The sequence below is a fragment of the Pongo abelii genome, chromosome 10, assembly GCF_028885655.2.
Source record: "Pongo abelii isolate AG06213 chromosome 10, NHGRI_mPonAbe1-v2.0_pri, whole genome shotgun sequence".
Lineage (NCBI taxonomy): Eukaryota > Metazoa > Chordata > Mammalia > Primates > Hominidae > Pongo > Pongo abelii.
In genome coordinates, this window is record NC_071995.2 from 129,338,243 (window position 1) to 129,358,929 (window position 20,687).

The following is a 20,687-nucleotide window of genomic DNA, read 5'->3' on the forward strand; positions in this document are numbered from 1 at the left end:
TATGAAGTGCAGAATGGTCACGAGGCTGGAGGCAAAGACCCCAGCAGAATGGTAGGGAGGCTGGAGGCAGACACTAGCTGTGGTAGATGAGGCCAGGAGAGCAGAGAGGGTCTAAGTGTCAGAGAAAATGGAGAAAGGCCAGAGAGGGGTGAGGATGCACACAGGCCACCTGCGACACCCATGGGGCATGCGTAAGGGGTCCTTGCACATTAACAGAAACACTGCTCCTGATGGGGGCCTGTGACCATGAGAGCCTTTCCCCCTGGTCGCCATCATCACATGTGCGCATCAGTGACCTGGTGAATATTCAATGCAATGACCCAGTCACCATCATCACGTGTGCGTCAGTTACCCAGTGAATATTGAATGTCGTGATGACCCGGTCACCGTCATCACTTGTGTCCATCAGTTATCTGGTGAATACTGAATGTTACCTGGTGAATACTGAATGTTACCTGGTGAATACTGAATGTTACCTGGTGAATACTGAATGTTGTGATGACCCAGTTGCCGTCATCACATGTTTGTGTCAGTTACCTGGTGAATATTCAGTGTGATGACCCAGTCACTGTCATCACATGTGTCCATCAGTTACCTGGTGAATACTGAATGTCGTGATGACCCGGTCACCGTCATCACGTGGGTGCATCAGTTACCCGGTGAATATTGAAGGTCATGATGACCCAGTCACCGTCCTCACGTGTGTGTGTCAGTTTCCTGGTGAATATTGAATCCTGTGATGAATAGCTATCATTTCACTAGACTGCTATTGGATTTTTTTGTGAATTTACCGCTTTTCACTATTATAATAATGTGATACATTTCTTAGTTCTTAAATCCTTGCCTAGATATCTCTTTTCAGTTGGATTTCTAGAAATGAGATTCAGTTAAAGGACATAAACACACACGTTCAAGGCTTTAGAAAGTCACTTGGCCAAGTGCGTAAGACACACGATAGAGACTGCAGCCCCCACAGCAGGAGCTCCCATCCTCCCCAATATCAGCAGTTTCACGTTTGGCTTTTGGGTAACTTTGGAGCAGAAAAATTTTGCATTATTAGTTTTTATTTCTTCAGCTAGTGAAGTTGGGCATTTTGTGTTTGCTGTATGTATTTTACGGATTCCTTATTGACGTCTTTGGGGTAAGGTTCTAAAGGTAGAGAAGGCCCCTCCCATGCATGTGGGTGGAAAGCCTGTGCCTGGGCCTTCTCAGCACTCTCTCTGCATAGCTCCTCCTGCTCCGTGGAGTATTTCCACATAGGGTCGGATTTCTTTCGCATTCTTACATTAATTTCACTTTGACACTTGATTCATCCTCTTTTTTAGAGACTTTGGTTATTGTTGTTCTACCATAAGCTCTATATACTGTTTGGTAGTCCCAGGCATCAGTTCTCTGTGATGAGAGGGGCTGCAGGAAGGGGCTGCACCAGCTGGCAGCACCAGGGCCTAAAGTCCGGCTACAACAGTGAGCTCGCACACGGAGGTGCATGGAGCCAGCCCGGGGATAGCTAGGTATTTTTTCTTTACCCATATGAAAGAGCACTTCACATAAAATGGTTTTCTTTTCAAAATTAAAAATGTTTAGAAGTATATCTTTTTTCTTTTAATATGAATGAGGCTTTCAATGTAGTTTTCTTTCTTTTCCCAAAAGCTTCCAATATACCTGCAAACAAGCTTTATTTAGCAGAACTTTTCCCAAGAACCCAGTTCGTCACTGCCAGACCGCCTTTACCTCGGGGCCACAGAAAAAAGTACCGTAGAAATTTCTGGAAAGTTGGGGCTTTTTGCATTTTTTTTTTTTTTTTTGAGTGCAGCTTTAAATAATTTTCAAGAATAAGAAAATACAGTAAAGCTCACCTGGCGGAACACAGGAGTTTTGTGTTCTAGTTTAAGCAAATAGTTTATTTGAAAAGTGTTAGCAAGAGAATAGAAAAATGTTTATGTGAATGAGAAGTAACTGCAAAACGAAATTTGGCAAAAGTTTCTCATTTTTCATATACATAGGAAAGTCATAACAGAAAATGAAATTAAGAATTTAGGTATAGTTGTTTGTTGTTCAATGAAAATTGTGTCTTTACAGGTCAGGATGAGAATGGGAAGGTCATTCTGAATCGAAAGAATCACTTCTTTTCTTTGGCGGGGGACGGGGAGCAGCAGAGGCAAATGGATGGTAACGTAGGGAGGCGCTCATGGGTCAGGGCTGCACCCACTTCCTTAGAAGCAGCGGGAGGAAGGGTTGGAGCCCTTTAATGGCAGGAGGAAACGGTTTCTGTTCTTTGAGTACCCTGTACAGTTCGGGCTTCCACTTTTAGACTAACCTGTGAAGACAGAAAATTACACTCACACTGGTAATGGAGAGCTTCCTAACTTGTCTGGTACAATTTTCGGTCATAAAACAAAAGCAAAACATGGTTTTTCTCTTATCACCAGAAAAGGGAGATTGCTGAAGTGACTCTCAGCTCAGTCTGGGAGGGAGTTGGGGCTGGAATGAGTAATTAGATGTGACTTAAGCACTGTCTTGTCCTCAGGGTGGGTGCTTTGGTTTTAGGAAAATTGTACTTACTTATAAAATAGGGGGGAAGAAAAGCTAAGACCAGCTCATTATTACTTCAGGTTTGCCTACATTTTCATACTTTGGGGAATTGGTAAATATTTTCAAAAGATTTAGAGAAACATTAGTTCTGGATACTTTTTGTTAGCAGCTCTTCAACTTCTATAAATACGGTAGGTAAAGATATTATGGTAGCAATTATGAGATAAATTATAGGTTCATGAAATTATGTACTTGAACTATATTTTCATCTTGCCGTAAGTGTGTTGGTTTTACCTCTTTCTTTTTGAAAAGACCTCTGGTTACTTGGAGAATTCTAAAATAAGGCTTTTAGGAAAATTCTGTGTATTTGGGAAGTTATATTTTGTTGTATTATGTTGCTGTAGCTGTTCATTAATTTCACTTGAATTGTAAAGCTGCCAGAGGGAATTAACAATTTGTGTTTGAATTCATCCTGGTAGTGCTTATACTGACTCCGTGCAAATGACCTTTTGTTTGTCACTGACTGGACTGTTACCGGTAGTACGAGAGTGTCACAACATTGTCAATGGCTCCCAAAACATAGACCAAAATTATTTTTGGAAAAAAAACTACTCCCAGAAACGGTAAGGTTATGGTGCTTTTTGTAAACATAAGAGAAAGGAATTCAGTTATCCCACTATGATAAAATGTTTAAAACAAAGAGAATAAACAGTGTTGTATAAAATAACAAATTTTATTTCTAGAAAATATTTTACACTAACTGTGCACATGCACACACCCACACAGAGCTTAACCACACATGGATTTCCTTTAATAAATCTACCACATACTATTATATTACAATTTATAATAGTTTTTGAAGACACAATGGGGAAAGCTTTGTCATTCATTTATAAACCGTCCATAAATTACAAAAGAAAGGCAGTCTGAAAAGTATGTATAAAGAGTAAAAACAATTTACAAGTGGACAAGAATTACAAAAGAGTAACCATCAAATACATCTGCCAGCAACTTTGTAAGTCTTTTGTTCAAATGCCAATGATGAAGATGGGTATGGACTCATTTGGAGCAGATTTAAATTGAGTCTGGCTTTGGTGTGGCTTATGCATTATGTGGATTACTTGTGTGCCATTCATTGCTGTGTATTTGGGTATGGCATTTTGACAACGAAAGTAACAGAAAACCATATGCCACAGAATAGAACATTAAAAGCAATGAAGATTATCGGCTTTCTGGAAGGTTGGAGTACTGGTGCTTTACCAAAGTTACTTTCTCTCCTTTTCTCTTTTTTGAATGATTGATTGAGTAAACATTTTGTGTGTGTAGCCTGGCTGGCTTTGAAAGACTGAAACTAGTATCTTAAAATGCACAGCCTGGACAACTTGATCTCGAACCACTGTATCAGTGAGGATGAAGACCACTGAATGCACGACACATACAAAGTATACACTGTGTTTTTATTAGACAGTACAAATCATTGTGCATTTATAAGGCAGAACATCAAGGCGAATTAAACTAGGAATTTCAAGACCAGAGTCAAAGTGAAAGTTATGCATTATGAGGCAAGCATTTTGAGAAGGGAGAAAGGTTGAAAATCATTCCTTTAAGGGCGGATGACAAATGCACAAAGACTGGAATTACAGGTAGGGAGGGAGCTACAGGTGATAGCTATGCGCCCCCGTTTGTTAATAAGACGTCCCCTCCCACCTCCCAAATCAGAGCTTGGACAATGAGAGCAGACTGCCAGCGGTGACAGAGAGCAACCGCTCCTCTTTGTTCTCGCGGTTGGTTTAAAGTGGATGGTAGTGCAAAAGTGCATTTCTCTACTGGTGTCAGGGGAGAAGATTGGGTTTTTTTAGGAAGTACTTGAGTCATGAAAGCCCTAGTTTGGAATTAAAGAAAATTACATAGATTTGGCAGTTGTCCGGAAGCACATGAATCATTTCACTGCACCCAGCTTTTTCAGCAGTTTCTTGCCTTTGGAAAGCAGCCCCTTTTTCTTTTTCGAGGACATTTCCCTGCCTCTCCCAGGACTACCAGAACCCATAGATGACGTAGGTGACCCCGAATGGAGATGGACTGTGGGGGATGGAGCTCTCCTTGCTGTACCTGAACCCTCAGGAGGAACCTAGTAGGTACAGTGTTACAGTTTATTGAGTGTGTGAGCGCCAACAACAGAATTCACTTGGTAACATCGTACTGTCCCCATTTCCCACCAGGAAAGGTCAAGGGGGTTCATTTGTTCTTTCAGTTGTTAAAGTATGCCATGAGAAGCAAAGGTCCTCTCCCACAGCACGCCAGAGAGAGGGCCCAGACATAAATGTGTGGGTTCCGTTTCTCTGTCTCGAGGGAGTGCAGGGTGGCCATTGCTTTGGCAAAGCTAAGGCAGGTAATAATTCACTTCATAAATGAAGACTAAGGGCAGGGGAGACATTATGTGAAATTAGGTTGATAGTAAAGTTGGCCGAGTACCCATCAGTAATCTTTTAAAAAGCAAAAGTTCATAAAGGGAATTTTGTTGTATTTGAAACTATTTGGTTATATAAAATCCTGATATTGTTAAAGTGCATTCCTGGGTTGGTTAGTATACTATAGAAATATTGGAGATGGCACACTGGTTGAAAGAAAAAAAAAACTAAAATGAACCTTAATTATAATCAAAGAAAGCTTAAAGGCCCTTAGTGGATGCTTGCATTATTTCCAAATAATTGAACATGAATCTTCCTCAGTAGATAGCACATGGTAGTATTTCAATATACGTTAAGCGCTTAATAGTGCTTCAGAGGGGTAGACTTTTACTCTAATATGCTGCAGGACGACTTTACCTCGCTTCCTTTTACAGCTAAGTATGTGCCTGAGTTGACAGAGCAGCAGCATTCCTCTGGCCCTACCTCTCCAGAGCAACTCTTGCCATGTGAGTGTTCAGTATGCAGCAGGCAAATGCTGTAAGCCAAGGGGCTTCAAGCTTGCTTGGATTTAAAATCAAGGTCTAATTCTAATGGAAAACACCTAGTAAAGCATCCCAAAGTACACCTGAAGATACCATCTATTCCGTCTAATGCGATCGTTTGAGCTGCATGCTTCATCAACAACTTAGTATTGCATTGGTATACCAACAACAAATCCGTGTTGCAGCAACTTCTCTCACAGGATGATTGTGCTTTGAGGAGGAGCATAGCTCTCTCGTAAGGTAGAGGCATGGTTACTTAAGGAAAACACGTTCTGGCCGTTCGAGCCAGCGTTTGGAGTGTTCAGAGCCAACACTCGATCACCTGTGTTCACTACTCATCTGCTTGACCTTGGGTTAAGTTTCTAAAGTAAAACTTCCTATAGTAAACATGTTTGTTAGGTTGTGCTTTTTCCAAGAGTGGCTAACAATGCAATATGCAGCTCTCTCTATGTAAACACACAGTTAGCTTGTTAAGAAATATGTTCCCAATGTTGGCCTTTCAAATATTCTTAATGCAAATAGTAGGAAATGATTATTAAAGATGATTTGCTTCACTATAAATTCAGTTGCTTTACAACTGAGACCAAGTAATATTCTAATTATTTAGGTCCAATAGTTTTTTGAGACATATTTCTTTTTATCTTTTTTTTTTTAACCCCACAATGAAGCCTTAAGTCTACCACATTGGCCCGTTTAAGGTAGCTTAAGTTGGTATCTTTATCGGTATCTTCAGTTGCTCACTTACGTGAAGGCTACATTGCCTGATTAAGGTGTGAAATGAACACTCTTCTTCTGTTTCCAAGCAGATGAGCAAAGAAATAAAAATATATATATATAAAAATATAATATATAAAAACTTGCAGTGATGAAATAAAATAAAAATGAGATACTAAACATGAATGTAGTCTAATAGTTAAATATGCTTGAGAAGCCCTTGGATCCTTGTGAAGAGACTAAAGTCCTAACAGAGGGCAAATAACCTCCATTGCCCACCAAATCTGAAGAGGAGCCATCCCCTTTTCACTCTTGATCAAACTGAAATGTGTTTCTATAATGTAGGATGGGACATTTCTTTGTGAGTAAAGGCAGATTGATTGATTAGAATTGAAAGGGTCATTTTTTTGTAAAATGAGTAAGATTTAGAATTAAGAATTTTTAGGCACAACTCCCATGGCTTAAGGGCAGAGAAAAAAAATTCAGGGTATATGCTTTTCGGCCCAAGATATAAAAATATCAGTGCAAAGATTGTATTAGACCACATATGGCAGAACGGGACAGAGATTAAAAAGGCTAAATAGGTTTGCTTACCCTTTTTGCCTTTGAGCGCATTGGCGTATCTTGAGAGTAGTGGGATGGAGCATCAGAAAGATAGACTTCTACGTCGTCAGGCACTTCTTCCAAGAAGTTTGAGGGCACGAGGCCTTTCTGCCCATTCAGCTCCCCCTAAAACACCAGGGGTGAGGCAGAAGAATTTATTTTTCTAGAAACCCACATCTTGCTTTAGCTAAAGGAATACAGCTCAGAGTACAGGTACCTGGTGAGTTTATTCTGGTTCAAAAGTGGCAGGACTTGAAAGGACTGTAAATCAGGGTTTCCAAATTTTCCTCAGCAACATGCAGAGTCCTAAGCCCCTTTCCTGGGGTCTTGATTTCGCCTGTTCAGTGGGGAGCTGAGGAATCTGCCTTTTGGCCAAAGAGCCCCTGGGATTCTTAGGATCAGGCTTCTGAAGGAAACACTCCTTGGCAGATCTCATTTAGTGGCTCTCGGGCCTGGCTGATCTGAGGCACTAGGGAGCTGCTAAAAACACCATCGCTCAGCACACCAGCCCAGACCAATGACGGACACCTTCAGACGGTGGAGACCTGGTGGTCCTAACATGCCGGCAAGCTTGAGCGCTACTGATCTATTCAGCCTTAAGACTGTCCTCCCTCTTACTCATGGACACGTTCTTATCGTAAACATTCAAACAATATGGAGAAAATGAAAGTGTCTGTTGATACCTCCTCAGACATTACTGCTTCAGGTTGGTATATATCCTTCCAGATCTTTCTACTCATTTACATATCTATGCCTTGTCTAAAGTCGAGATCCATAAGTCCATCTGCCTACTGGTCATCTGCACCAAGTGGCTCACAGGCCTACCACGTCACTTCTTCCCCAAACTCATCTGCCCCTAAAGTGCCTAAACCAAGTTCAAAATTGGCTGGCTCTGGGCAACACGGAATCCTGTTTCTCTGTTTATATGGTCTAGGAAATGACATAAAGAGCCTACTACATCAAAACACCTGTGCAGTGAAGGACACAGCAGAGTGATGAGTACCTGTGGAATGGGAGAAAATGTCTGCAAGTCATCTATCTGCTAAGGGGTTAATATCCAGAACACATAAAGAACATCAAAAAACCCAATTAAAGATGTTTCTCCAAAAATGGGATTCAGGTGGCCAACAGGCACATGGAAAGATGCCAGTCACCACGAATCTCCAGGGAAATGCAATTCAAAACCATGTAGTACCACCTCACACTACTATCAAAAACAAAATGGAAAAAACAGGTACTGGTGAAGATACGAAGAAACGAATACTCGTGCACTTTTGGTGGGAAGGTGAGATGGTGCAGCTGCTATTGAAAACAAGATGGCAGTTTTGCAAGATGGAAAGAGTTCTGTAGACGGATGGTGGTGATTGTTTGCACAATGTAAACATACTTAACACTACTGAACTATAATACTTAAAAATGATTTCATATCTTTTTTTTTTTTAATTGAGACAGAGTCTCGCTCTGTCACCCAGGCTGAAGTGCAGTAGTGTGATCTCGGCTCACTGCCACCTCTACCTCCCGGGTTCAAGCAATTCTCCCACCTCAACCTCCCAAGTAGCTGGAATTACAGGCACATGCCACCATGCCCGTCTAATTTTGTATTTTTAGTAGAGACAGGGTTTCGCCGTGTTGGCCAAGCTGGTCTCGAACTCCTGACCTCAGGTGATCCACCTGCCTCAGCCTCCCAAAGTGCTGGGATTACAGGCTAAGGCACTATACCTGGCCAATTTTAGATAAATTTTATGTAGATTTTATCACAAAATAAATTAATTGGAAGAGGCAGCCCCACATACTTCCTGCATCTTCCTGTTCAGCAACCCTGCCAGGTGCACACTCACTGCCCTGCCCCGCCCCACTCTTCTGCTTGGACCTTGAAGATCCTACTCTTATTTACCTGTGACTGCCCTGGGCCTTCTCTCACCGGCTCCATTATTAGCTTATTTTTCTCTGTTGACATTACTATTTCTAGGCCACCTATCCTTTTTACTGTGCATGCGCCCCTGGTGATTTCTTCCTATCAAGGGTTTTTAATAACATCTAAATACAAAGACACTCAAAAGTTATAACCAGTCAAGTCCCCCCCTCATTAGGTCTAACAGCCAGATTTCTCCTCCAGCCTTAGAAAAGATTCTTCCTTTGGCTGAGCACCAGATGGAGTAGTTGGCTTATATTTGGGGACTGTGTTCTGTGAACACACACAATGTTATGCACACATCTCCACTGGTGTCATGCTCACACCACAAGAGGCATGTGTACACTAACCTGCAGAGGCTCCTGTAGAGCCAGGCCTCCAGGCCAGCCCCTGCTCTGGCTGAGTAGAATGTGGGTGGAACCGCCTGCACTGGTTATTGCTCTTGTTCTTTTGGGCTGAACACACATAGCCCTAGTAAAATCCACGTCAGAACATACATGTGCCACGTCACTCCCTTCCCCATGTCTGATGCCTCTACCACTGCGTGCTACTGTGTCCGAATTGACGACGGGAGCTGCTCGCGGTGTGAATACTGCTTTGGCCTAAGTTCCATTCCGTTTGGAGAGGCTCAGATGTCCTGTTCATACCCCTCAAGCTCTAGAGTTTCTAAGCCAGGTTTTCCATTCAACGTTGTTCTTATCCTTGTGTTCTCAAGGGCACCCATCACCTAGGTCAGAATCTAAGGCTCCCCCAGACGACATTCTCTGTCCCTCTGACAGTGAATGCTGGATGAGATCATCTTGAGTTGGCCTCTTGTCTGCCTTCCCCTGGTACTGACGTATTTCGGGCCATGTTTCCTGCCTGGATGGTTCCATATAGCATATTACCCAGCCTCCTGGACCCACTCCCATCCCTCTTCAAAAGTGTACCATCAAAACCCTTCACAGAATAACTTTCTCTAAAAAAATTTCACCTTGACCTTTCCCTCCTTAGTACCTCTGTAATCTGATCTCTGCTTCTCTCCTACACCTCCTTTCCCACCACTTCTTGATTTGAGGCCAAACAGTAACCACCTGGAGGCCTAATGTCCAGACAGAACGGGAATAGGCTGAAAGGCAGAAAACACCAAAATTGATTCCCTACCGGCTTTCTCTTTACCCCAGTCAGTAAAATGTCCACTCGTGTTTGCATACTTCTCTGGATTATCTCCCGTACCTTAGTATGCCACGTGATGGCTTGGTTTTGACATAGGAAAGTACAGGATTTAAGGTTTCAGATACCGAGATGCGGGGCTATAGCAAGAACAGCATGCGCTTTAAAATATGATGGGGTGTTAGAAGTCTTCAGTGACTTAATGGGGGCTGATGTCAATTATGAAATAGCAAAAGGAGGAAAAGCCCAGGGAGGACAGCAGGAGTCCCTCGGGGGTCCCTGCTTACGCTTGTTTTACTGATATGGGATATAGCAGAACAGAGAAAGAGGAAGGTGATATTACGATATTAGGACTGGTGGAGTATTTGAGTGCGCTCTCTCGAGATGTTTAAGGTTACAGATATCAGAAGACAAAGTTCCAAGAAATTGAAGATTTTTGGTGTCAAATTAGGTGTCCCCTGTCATTGTTTATCAAATAAGAAATACTTAAATGAACTGGGCAGTCCGCTCAGTGAACATGACCAGCAAAATCATACTAAAACCATTTGGAGGAGTGGTAAATAAAAAGAAGCATACGTTTAATATTAATTTAGATCTGATTCCCACTATAATATAAAAACTTAGGCAAGACTATTCAAGAAACTAAGAAGATAAAACATAACTGAGGAATAGAAACATGCAGACAAGTTAGAAAAATCTTAAATTCCAAGAAAGCACCATGCCCATTGTTTCTACATGTGAAAATCTAAATGAAAAGTACGTTCCTCTAAATATATGTAGATTGTTAAAAATTGATAAGATAACCATTTAAGCAAATAAAAACTTTTGTGCAACTGCAGTCTAAAAAGATACTAAACCTAAAGGATCTTTGGGCAGATTCTAATAACCTTCAAATAATAGTAATTCCTATGTCACTTAATCTGCTCCAAAGCATAGAAAAAGGTTGAAATTTTCTTAGTTTATTTGGTAATTCTAGCATAATCCTGATATCGAAAGCTACAACAAAGGTATTCCAAAGAATGCAGATTATTATTTCTGGAATATAATTTCTGAATAAAATATTAGCAAATCAACTTCCAGTGCCTTAAAAATATTATATATGATGGCCAGTAATTTAATTTACCGATGAAAAATAAGCAGAGCAAACTAAAACTTTCTTACCATTATAAAGGATACTTTCTCTGCATTATAAAGACCATCTGTCTTTATTGATAGTCTAACCTACATATAACACTTTAAAATATTAGTGGTATTCCTACTAAAATACATAAGTCACAGATTTCCTCATCTCTGTTATTCAGAATTGTTCTGACTAGTAAGACAAAAATTATGACAATTATAAATATTGGTGGAGAGGAGGCAAAATAATGACAATCTGGGGGAACCCAAGGGAATCGGTTGAAAAGAGAAATAAATGCATTCAGAAAAATGTTTTGTGGGGGACATGTACACACACACACACGCTTTTCCAACATGTTTTCTAAATAACCAGTGGAATATATACTGGGGGAAAAAATCATTCACAATCGCAATAAGATCTATGTAATTCCTTTTTGTTTGTTTGTTTTTTGTGGGGAAAAGCAAGAGAGATCAGATTGTTAATATGTCTGTATAGAAAGAAGTAGACATAAGAGACTCCATTTTGTTCTGTGTTAAGAAAAATTCTTCTGCCTTGAGATGCTGTTAATCTGTGACCTTACCCCCAACCCCGTGCTCTCTGAAACATGTGCTGTGTCAAACTCAGGGTTAAATGGATTAAGGGTTGTGCAAGATGTGCTTTGTTAAACAAATGCTTGAAGGCAGCATGCTCCTTAAGAGTCATCACCACTCCCTAATCTCAAGTACCCAGGGACACAAAAACTGCGGAAGGCCGCAGGGACCTCTGCCTAGGAAAGCCAGGTATTGTCCAAGGTTTCTCCCCATGTGATAGTCTGAAATATGGCCTCGTGGGAAGGGAAAGACCTGACCGTCCCCCAGCCCGACACCCGTAAAGGGTCTGTGCTGAGGAGGATTAGTATAAGAGGAAGGCATGCCTCTTGCAGTTGAGACAAGAGGAAGGCATCTGTCTCCTGCCCGTCCCTGGGCAATGGAATGTCTCGGTATAAAACCCGATTGTAGGGTCCATCTACTGAGATAGGGAAAAACCGCCTTAGGGCTGGAGGTGAGACATGCGGGCAGCAATACTGCTTAACAAAGCATTGAGATGTTTATGTCCGTGCATATCTAAAGCACAGCACTTGATTCTTTACCTTGTCTATGATGCAAAGACCTTTGTTCACGTGTTTGTCTGCTGACCCTCTCCCCACTATTGTCTTGTGACCATGACACATCCCCCTCTCTGAGAAACACTGACAAATAATCAATACATACTAAGGGAACTCAGAAGCCAGGGGGATCCTCCATATGCTGAACGCTGGTCCCCTGGGTCCCCTTATTTCTCTATACTTTGTCTCTGTGTCTTTTTCTTTTCCAAGTCTCTCGTTCCACCCAACGAGAAACACCCACAGGTGTGAAGAGGCGACCCACCCCCTTCAGTTTTTGAGACGGAGTTTCGCTCTGTCACCCAGGCTGGAGTGCAAGGGTGTGATCTCAGCTCACCGCAACCTCCACCTCCTGGGTTCAAGCAATTCTCCTGCCTCAGCCTCCAGAGTAGCTGGGATTACAGGCGCCCGCCACCACACCTGGCTAATTCTTTTGTATTTTTAGTAGAAACGGGGTTTCACCTTGTTGGCCAGGCTGATATCAAACGCCTGACCTCAGGTGATCAGCACGCCTCGGCCTCCGCGTGAGTCACCGGGCCCGGCCATTGGATCTATATAGTTCCTAAGAGTAAACTTAAGATATATAAAGGATGCGTAAGAATAAATCTATGAATCTTTTCTGACAGATGAAAGGAAAAACTTTTTAAGAGGAGGCACATGCTATGTCAGAATTGAAAGACAATATTATGTCTATTTCTTCCAAAAGCTAAATGTACATCTAAACAAAAAATTACAGGTTTGTTGTGGAGGTGGGACTCTTTATAAAATGGTCCCTCCCAAATATAAAAATGCATTATAAAAATACAGTAATTAAGACAGCATGGAGTAGTGTTAAAGTCCATAAATACTCTAAGTATTAAATTCCTATTTACACTTTAATTTTAAAACGTATTACATTTTTTATTATTAAAAAATGATTTTTTTGAAGTAGGGAAAGTGCAGATTATTTAGTAAATGTGTTGAGACATTAGTTCTCATAGTTAGGAAAAAATGGTAGATACTTGAGATTTACATGTGGAAAGTGAAACTATAAAATTGAAACAAAATGAGGTGATTATTTCTATCACCTTGAAGGACCTTTTAGGCATGACCCCCAAGGCAGAAACATTTGACCACATGCAAACGTAAAATTCATCCTTAATAAACAACAAAAATGGAGAAGGAAACACACACACACAAAGTTAAAAAGCAGACGTTGAGCTGGGAAGAACTATTTGAAACACATGTGACAAGGTATGAATATCCTCACCAAAGCCTGAACTCTTAAAAATCAGAAACCAGGCAGAGGAGAGAGCCTGGGAATTCCACACATGCCTGTGGCTGTAACATCTGTTTGACTCAAAGAGAAACCTACCGTCCAGGATGTCATCATTTCTTGCCAATTGTGATAAAGGTGGTGGGGGAGCAGGTGGAAACACATGTGCAAGATGGGGACCCCCACTGGGCTCTGCACAGGGTCCTAAGTGGCCCTGTGGGCTTCTGGTCAGGGAGGCACAGCTACTTGGAAAGATGCCCCAGCTGCAGAAACTCTGAGATAACCCCACCCCATTCCCTCCCTTCTTTGCCCCAGGGAGTATTCGAGACAGGCTCCAGGGGAACAGAAAAGGAAGGAGGGTAGCTCTGAGGTTCCTGCGGGGAATCACCAGCAGCAAGCGGGGCAGGGGGTTCCGTGCTGCTAACAGCAGTTGGCTCTAGATAAAAAGTAAGGGAGAAGTCCTAAAATCTGTGGGGTTTTATTTATGTTTTTTTTTTGTTTTTTTTTGCTTATTTGTATTTCTTCCTTTTCCTAAAATTTATTTTTGACCTATACAATAAGTAATCTAGAAACTTAAATTGTTTTGTAAATGTTAGGGTGGCAGCAATTTAAAAAATAAGAATATGAATGTATTTGTTTTGTTTACAGTGCATATACATTGAAAACACTAGTATTAGCAAGGAAGAAACAATGAAGTTCACAGTCCCAACTTTCTAGATTATGTATAATTCAGCAAAGTTCTATAACTCAGCCAATTAAGCAAAGCTATCAGCAGCCATATGACGTTCATGCCCAATTTTAAGAGAAGGAACAGACTAGCAAAACAAAACACACAAAATAAATGAAAAAGAATACAAAAATCAAATGGTACTTCTTGATATTTCAAAAACTTACATAATAAAATCCATCTTCATCAATTTCACCAAAAACTGTAATAATATCTCCTGTGCAAAATGTAAGTTCAGCCTGTGGAGATGAAACATAAAATTAATAGTATTTTTCTACACAACAGTCGTAGTTTTCTAAAAATAAGTTCTCTATGCTTTCCCTTACTATTTGAGAATTTCTGGTATTAATCTACTCCTTCAGTCAAATAAAGGTAGAAGCTAATGAATGGCTCTGTCCACGGTCTTCTAGAAAGTAAGAACGAACCAAGGTAATGTCCACCTAAAAGGAAAATGCTGCAGTGCTTTGATGATTTTGGCCGAAATTCAAGATTATTACCATGTTCTACTGGTAATACATTTTTAAAGCTAGTGAAATAGTTAATTGTAAAAGCCTGGAATATTAGGGAAATGTTCTCTGCAGTATAAGGACCATTACTTAAATATCCTTTCACTGAGTATTTTAAAACCTACTCAATTATTAATGAAACATCTATTTATTTATTGAGACAGAATCTCACTGTGTTGCCCAGGCTAGAGTGCAGTGGTGCAACCTTGGCGTACTGCAACCTCTGCCTCTCGGGTTCAAGCAATTGTCCTGCCTCAGCCTCCTGAGCAGCTGGGACTACAGGTGTGTGCCACCAAGCCTGGTTAATTTATATATTTTTTATAGAGATGGGGTTTTGCCATGTTGCCCAGGCTGGTCTTGAACTCTTGATCTCAAGCAATCTGCCCACCTCCCAAAGTGCTGGGATTACAGGCGTGAGCCACCGCACCCAGCCTAAACATCTCTTTATTCAGTGTCTACACTGGGCTGGGCTGCAGCCCCAAAGCAGGCGGTGTCAAACATGCCCCACTGCCCTCAGGGGTCCAACTGACCCAGCACATTTCAGTTCCCAGTCACCCAGCAGAACATGGAAGCAGAAATCTAGACAACATTCACAACCAAACACATTTTCTTTCTAAATGTCAAAATGAGGGAATACAGTTGGTGAGCCAGTGGCTTGTCAGAGCAGAGTACTGTGTAACATGGGTTCACATACATCTTGTCATCTCAGCTGGTAGCTGCAGAGACTAGAAACCCCATCTCTCATTTCTGAAGGCAGTGGTTTCAGCCTTCAAGACACCAGGCATCCCAAGCTGTGCCGGGCGACGCAACCTCACCTATCACTGCTTTCCTCTCTACTGTTCTGTTCTATGTGTGGGGCCTGACTGCTTTGCTTTTGTTTGCTGACCACATGTGATGGGCTTTTATTTCTCTCCTAAAGATGGCCCTCAGGTGGCATCACCATTAGATGTGGATGACAGATTGCTTTTTCTGTCATGGCACAGGAAAATCTGAGCCATAGGGACAGGGCTTGTTAGGGGCTGGCCATGTCCCTGGGAATCCCATGATTTCTCTCCTGCGTGGCCATGTCTGTATCAGCCATCCCTCGGGTTGGCAGCCCTTCCTACAGATGGTTCGGAGAGAAGGAATGGAAGGTGAACACACGTGGCCTCAGGGTGTTGTACCAGGAGGGAAGGGAAGGGTGTGGTTTTGTGTCCATTGTGAAGCGCAGTGTTTGTCTGGTACCTCAACATCGACGTTGGGCGAGCTTTCTCTGGGGTCGTAGTCATACAGGGCCACCATTCTCCGGGTCGATACCGAATGATGCCTGCCACTTCTCCTGCTTCTCTCTGTTCAAATCACAAGGGGGGAAGAAATCCATCATGAGGTTATTTCAAACTTAGCAGTGTTCCCCTCCTTCCGTGTCACACGTGGCTAATGCAGCCGAGACCTGGCACTGCTAACAGGGCCACGTGCTCGTGGGCACCCACATCAGCAAACGTCTCTACTTTGGGTCAGTCGTCTGGGACTCCATATTCTTATATTTTTGCTGTAGTATGGTTTCTCCCCCTTAGACTAACATGAACATGTTCCTTCCTCCAGTCTGTCCATTAAACCAGTGAGACTCACATGAAGCACGGGGCTCTCAAACAGCAAATTTAGACGGCTTTGGCCAGCACGGGGAGGCTGTGGCTCGGAAGGCCCTGCAGAGTGCACGGTGGTGACATTGCTCTGGGAAGGCCCCATAGACACAGTTTTAAAAGTGCCTTTTTGTGTAACTATGGTGGTGCTACAAAATCAAGTCATGCTCCCCTAAGCGGAGGCAAAACTAAGGCACTGTCCTCAGGAGAAGCACGAATATAAACAGGGATGCCTTCTCCACCCAGCCCAGTGGCTTCCCTCATGCTGCTTCCCTGGCATCCTTCCATTGTGGTTTAGCAGCGGCCGTGGAGAAGAGCCCAGCTCTGCACAGTCAACTTAGAGGTGCATTCCCACGGCCTGGCTCTGTCTCTGCCACAGATCAGGGCCTGGGCGTCATCCCAGCATACTCAGAAGCTTAAGAAGGGGCTGCAGAGGAATTGCCCTAGGCTCTGCCCAGCGTGAGCGCTCCACACAGATAACAGGTGAAAACTCTCAGGACGTAAGGAGGCCTCAGTGGAGAGCCATAGAACCTGGCCCAATCATGAAACCCCTGTCAGACTGAAAGGGTGGGGCTGTGAAGGACTTTCCTCCTGGCGAAAGTTGGCATTTATGTGTTTCTTCTAAACACAGCCACTTTTTGCTTACATTTGATTTGGGGAATTCTAAACATACAGATGAAAACTATCAAAGGCAAATATCTTAACAGCAACTAAAGTCAGCGATGTGGCTTTTCAGTGATTTTCAGCAGGTACAGGGGCCAGCTGTGTAGCCCTGCAAAATTCCAGCGATTACTCTCCCCTTGGGTTCTGGTTAGGAGCCACTGCTGTAGTTTACAGGACGCACACACGCCTCTGTGCACATGTGTCCTCTGCAGGACCTGCACGTGTATGTCTCCTTGCATTAGGACCTTTTCCAGAGGTTAGTGTTTCTCAGCATTGTTCATGTTACAGGGAATGTTACAAGTATGACTTTTGAAAGGTGGCATAACAACATACATGTACTTCTCACTGAGGTCAAACTTACATACACTAAGGCTCACTCTTTCCAGCGTGCAGTACTTTACGTTGTGATAAGCACACACGGTCCAGAAACCTCACAACAATCAAGATATAGACTAGCCATGGTCCTCTGTAGTCACTTTAGCCGACGTAACCACAGATCTGTTTCCTGTCCCAGACCTTGGCCGTTTCCAGAATGTCACTGAAAGGGACTCATACAGAATGTAGCTTTTTTTTTTTTTTTTTTTTTGAGACAGAGTCTCACTCTGTCGCCCAGGCTGGAGTGCAGTGGCGCAATCCCGGCTCACTGCAAGCTCTGCCTCCCGGGTTCACACCATTCTCCTGCCTCGGCCTCCCAAGTAGCTGGGACTACAGGCGCCCGCCACCATGCCCGGCTAATTTTTTTTAATTTTTTTGTAGAGACGGGGTTTCACCGTGTTAGCCAGGATGGTCTCGATCTCCTGACCTCATGATCCGCCCACCTCGGCCTCCCAAAGTGCTGGGATTACAGGCGTGAGCCACTGCGCCCGGCCCAGAATGTAGCTTCTGAGACAGGCTTCTTTCATTTGGATGACGCCTCTGAGATTCACCCCTGTCACTGGCTGTATCAGCAGTGGCTCTGTTCCATTGCTGAGTAGGCCCCATTGTGTGGGGCGCCTTCGTTCTATTACTCAGTCACCAGCTAAAAGCACCTGAGTTGAGTAGGCCCCATTGTGTGAGGTGCCGTCGTTCTATTACTCAGTCACCAGCTAAAAGCACCTGAGTTGAGTAGGCCCCATTGTGTGAGGTGCCGTCGTTCTATTACTCAGTCACCAGCTAAAAGCACCTGAGTTGTTTCCAGATTTTGATGACCGTTGGTCAAACCACTATTAACATTCACGTACATTTTTTGTGTGTGTGAACATGTTTCCCTTTCTTTTGAGTAAGTGTATAGGAGGGAAGTTGTTGGATTGCATTGTAAATGCATATATAACTTTATAAGAAAACAGCAAACTTTCGCAAAGCGGTGATGCCATTTTCCATTTTCACCAGCAGTGCAGAGGCCCACCTGGCACACTTTGTGCCCACACCTGCGACAGCCAGCCGTTTTAGTCTTAGCCATTCTCAGTGTGTGTGCATTGGTTTCTCAGGGTGGTTTTAATTGGTGTTTCACTGATGATGTTAAAGATCTTTTCATGTGCTTATTTGCCACCCACATATCGTCTTTGGTGAAAGGTCACTTAAATATTTTGTACATATTTTTATTGGGTTGTTTTCTTATTGATGAGTTTTGAAAGGTCTTTGTGTGTTCTGAATGCAAGTGCTTTTTCCAGTGGGTTTTACTTGCAAGTATTTTCTGCCAGCCTGTGGCTTTTTATTCTGCACTTTTTAAGTGCAGAGTATTTAATTTTGGTGAAGCCTAACATTGACTTTTTCCTTTTATGTATCATGTTTTAATGTCCTGTCAAAGAAATCGTTGCCTGATTATTATAAAGTTTTCTCCTGTGTTTTCTTCTTCTGGAAGTATTAGAGTCTTAATTTTTATACTTGAAAGTATGATCCATTTTTATTTAAGTTTTTAATATGGTGAGAATGTGGGTTCAGATTCATTTTTGGCATATGGATGTGCAGTAATGCCAGCACCAAAGATTGAAAAGAGCATCCTTTCTCTGTTGAATTGCCTTTTTACCTTTGTCCAAAATCAGTGGACTCCATATGTATTGGTGTTTCTGGACTTCATTCTGCCCCATTAATCTATGTTTCTATCTTTTCTCCAATACCACATTGTCTCGATTAGCATACCTCTATAGTAATAAGCTTGCAATTAGCTTATGTGAATCTTCCAACCTTCTTGTTCTTGTTAAAAATAGTTCTGGCTATTCTAGTTCCTCCATATACATTTTAGAATTAGCTTGTTGATTCTACATAAATCCTGGTACAGATTTCGAATGGTCTTGCACTGCATCTGTAGGCTCACTTGGGGCAGCTGACATAACAATATTAAGTCCATGAATATGATCTCTCTGTCCATTTATTTAGGTATCTGATTTCTTTCCTCAGTGTTTTCTGATTTTCGGCATACAAATACCGCACGTATTTTGTTAGATTTAATGCTAAGTAGTTCATGTTTTGTTGTGTCATTGTAAACGGCACTACTTTTAAAAATTTTAATTTCTAAATTTTCATTGCTCACATATGGAAATACAACTGATTTTTTGTATATTGACCTTGTATCCGTTGATGTTGCTACACTCCATTTGTTAGTTCTAGGAACTTTTTTATCCTTTGAGATTCCCTGAGATTTTCTAAGTAGCTTTCCATGTCATCTGTGAATAGAAAAAGTTGTATTCCTTCCTTTCCAGTCTGTACACCAGGTGTGACTTCCCCTTACCATGTCGCCCTGGTTATGACCTCCAGTATGATGTGGAAAAGGAGTGGTGAGGGCCGACGTCCTTGTCTGTGCCCGGTCTTAGGAGGATTGCATTCAGCCTTTCACCATTAAGGATGATAGTTTCTGGCAATGGGTGGGGGGCACATAGATATATCAGGCTAGGTTCCCTTGGCCATCCACATTTAGAAAAATAGAATAAAAAAATTTAATCTAATTGATAATATAAATCAAGTTACTGTTCCTTAACAGAAATTCTTCTATACTTTCTGGGTCTGTGGTGTACATGGCCTGTGTTCTCTTTGAAACAGTCTTAGTCAACTTCGGGAAAGGAGATCTTAACAAAAGTGGGTAGAGGGGATAAAGGGCTCAAAGATCTTCGATCTCATGGATTTAATGTGGGCGATATATTCACACTAAACCTCGACTATTAGATGTGGATTCTATCTTGAGACAATGCGTTTATTAATGCCAAAAAAGGTTGAAATGTTTTGATTTTGTGATTATCCTTAAAATTATGTATAGTCTTTGAAGCACTGAATTTTGTCTTTGAAGTCTGATTTAGAAGCTAATCAAGTTTTGAAGTATTAAACCTTAAATATGAATGATATAAAACTGATCTCTCTCTACAGCTTTTTAGAAAAAATAGAGGCTTTTTTTGAGACTATAGAGGCTTTTTTAAATGAGGACATTGTCATTGCACATGGGAAAAAATTTAAAACTCATAAATATAATGTTGCTTAAAAAATCACTGAAAATAGTTTTGCTGCATTCTCACTGGTGCTTGCAGACTGGCTTAAGATAAATGAAGGAGTTTCATGTCTACCCAAACTAAAGAGAAAAGAGCTTGTGCCTCTTGGATAAGCAAAGGTCACCTAAAGAATGAAAGGCATAGCACTCCCCCGACCACCCACTGAAATTTATTGTAGACAGGCTGATGTTCAAACCACATTACCAGAAAGCGGCTAATCATGTGTTTTTTAGATGTGATAAATTTTTTGCAAGCAAGACTGTACCTCATCGCCCATTAGATCATCTGTGTCTTCACACTTAGGTGTACCTGTGTCCCTAAAGCACGCAGGAGACTAC

General features: G+C 42.0%; 2 protein-coding genes across 10 annotated transcripts in view; one reads left to right on the plus strand and one right to left on the minus strand.

Annotated features, from left to right (window-relative positions):
• PIWIL1 (piwi like RNA-mediated gene silencing 1) overlaps positions 1 to 20,687 on the plus strand; it is a 75,694-nt gene that overhangs the window by 54,621 nt on the left and 386 nt on the right. For 2 of the 4 annotated variants that reach the window (XM_054527750.2, XM_054527751.2), the window contains exon 21: positions 2,080 to 2,241. The exons of the other annotated variants lie outside the window; for them this stretch is intronic. In XM_054527750.2, coding sequence (XP_054383725.1) covers positions 2,080 to 2,109 — 30 coding nt within the window. In that variant the 3' untranslated portion in view covers positions 2,110 to 2,241. Of the gene's footprint in view, positions 1 to 2,079; positions 2,242 to 20,687 lie in introns of those variants that run through there. 4 annotated transcript variants of the gene reach the window in all.
• The window catches only part of RIMBP2 (RIMS binding protein 2), a 323,541-nt gene continuing 306,680 nt past the window's right edge, over positions 3,827 to 20,687 (minus strand). For 5 of the 6 annotated variants that reach the window (XM_054527741.1, XM_054527742.1, XM_054527745.2 and 2 more), the window contains 4 exons: positions 15,837 to 15,940; positions 14,274 to 14,345; positions 6,791 to 6,925; positions 3,827 to 4,660 (listed from right to left, as the gene is read on the minus strand). In XM_054527741.1, the coding sequence (XP_054383716.1) occupies positions 4,472 to 4,660; positions 6,791 to 6,925; positions 14,274 to 14,345; positions 15,837 to 15,940 (500 nt within the window). In that variant the 3' untranslated portion in view covers positions 3,827 to 4,471. The remainder of the gene's footprint in view (positions 4,661 to 6,790; positions 6,926 to 14,273; positions 14,346 to 15,836; positions 15,941 to 20,687) is intronic. The other variant, XM_054527740.1, reaches the window with a different exon arrangement.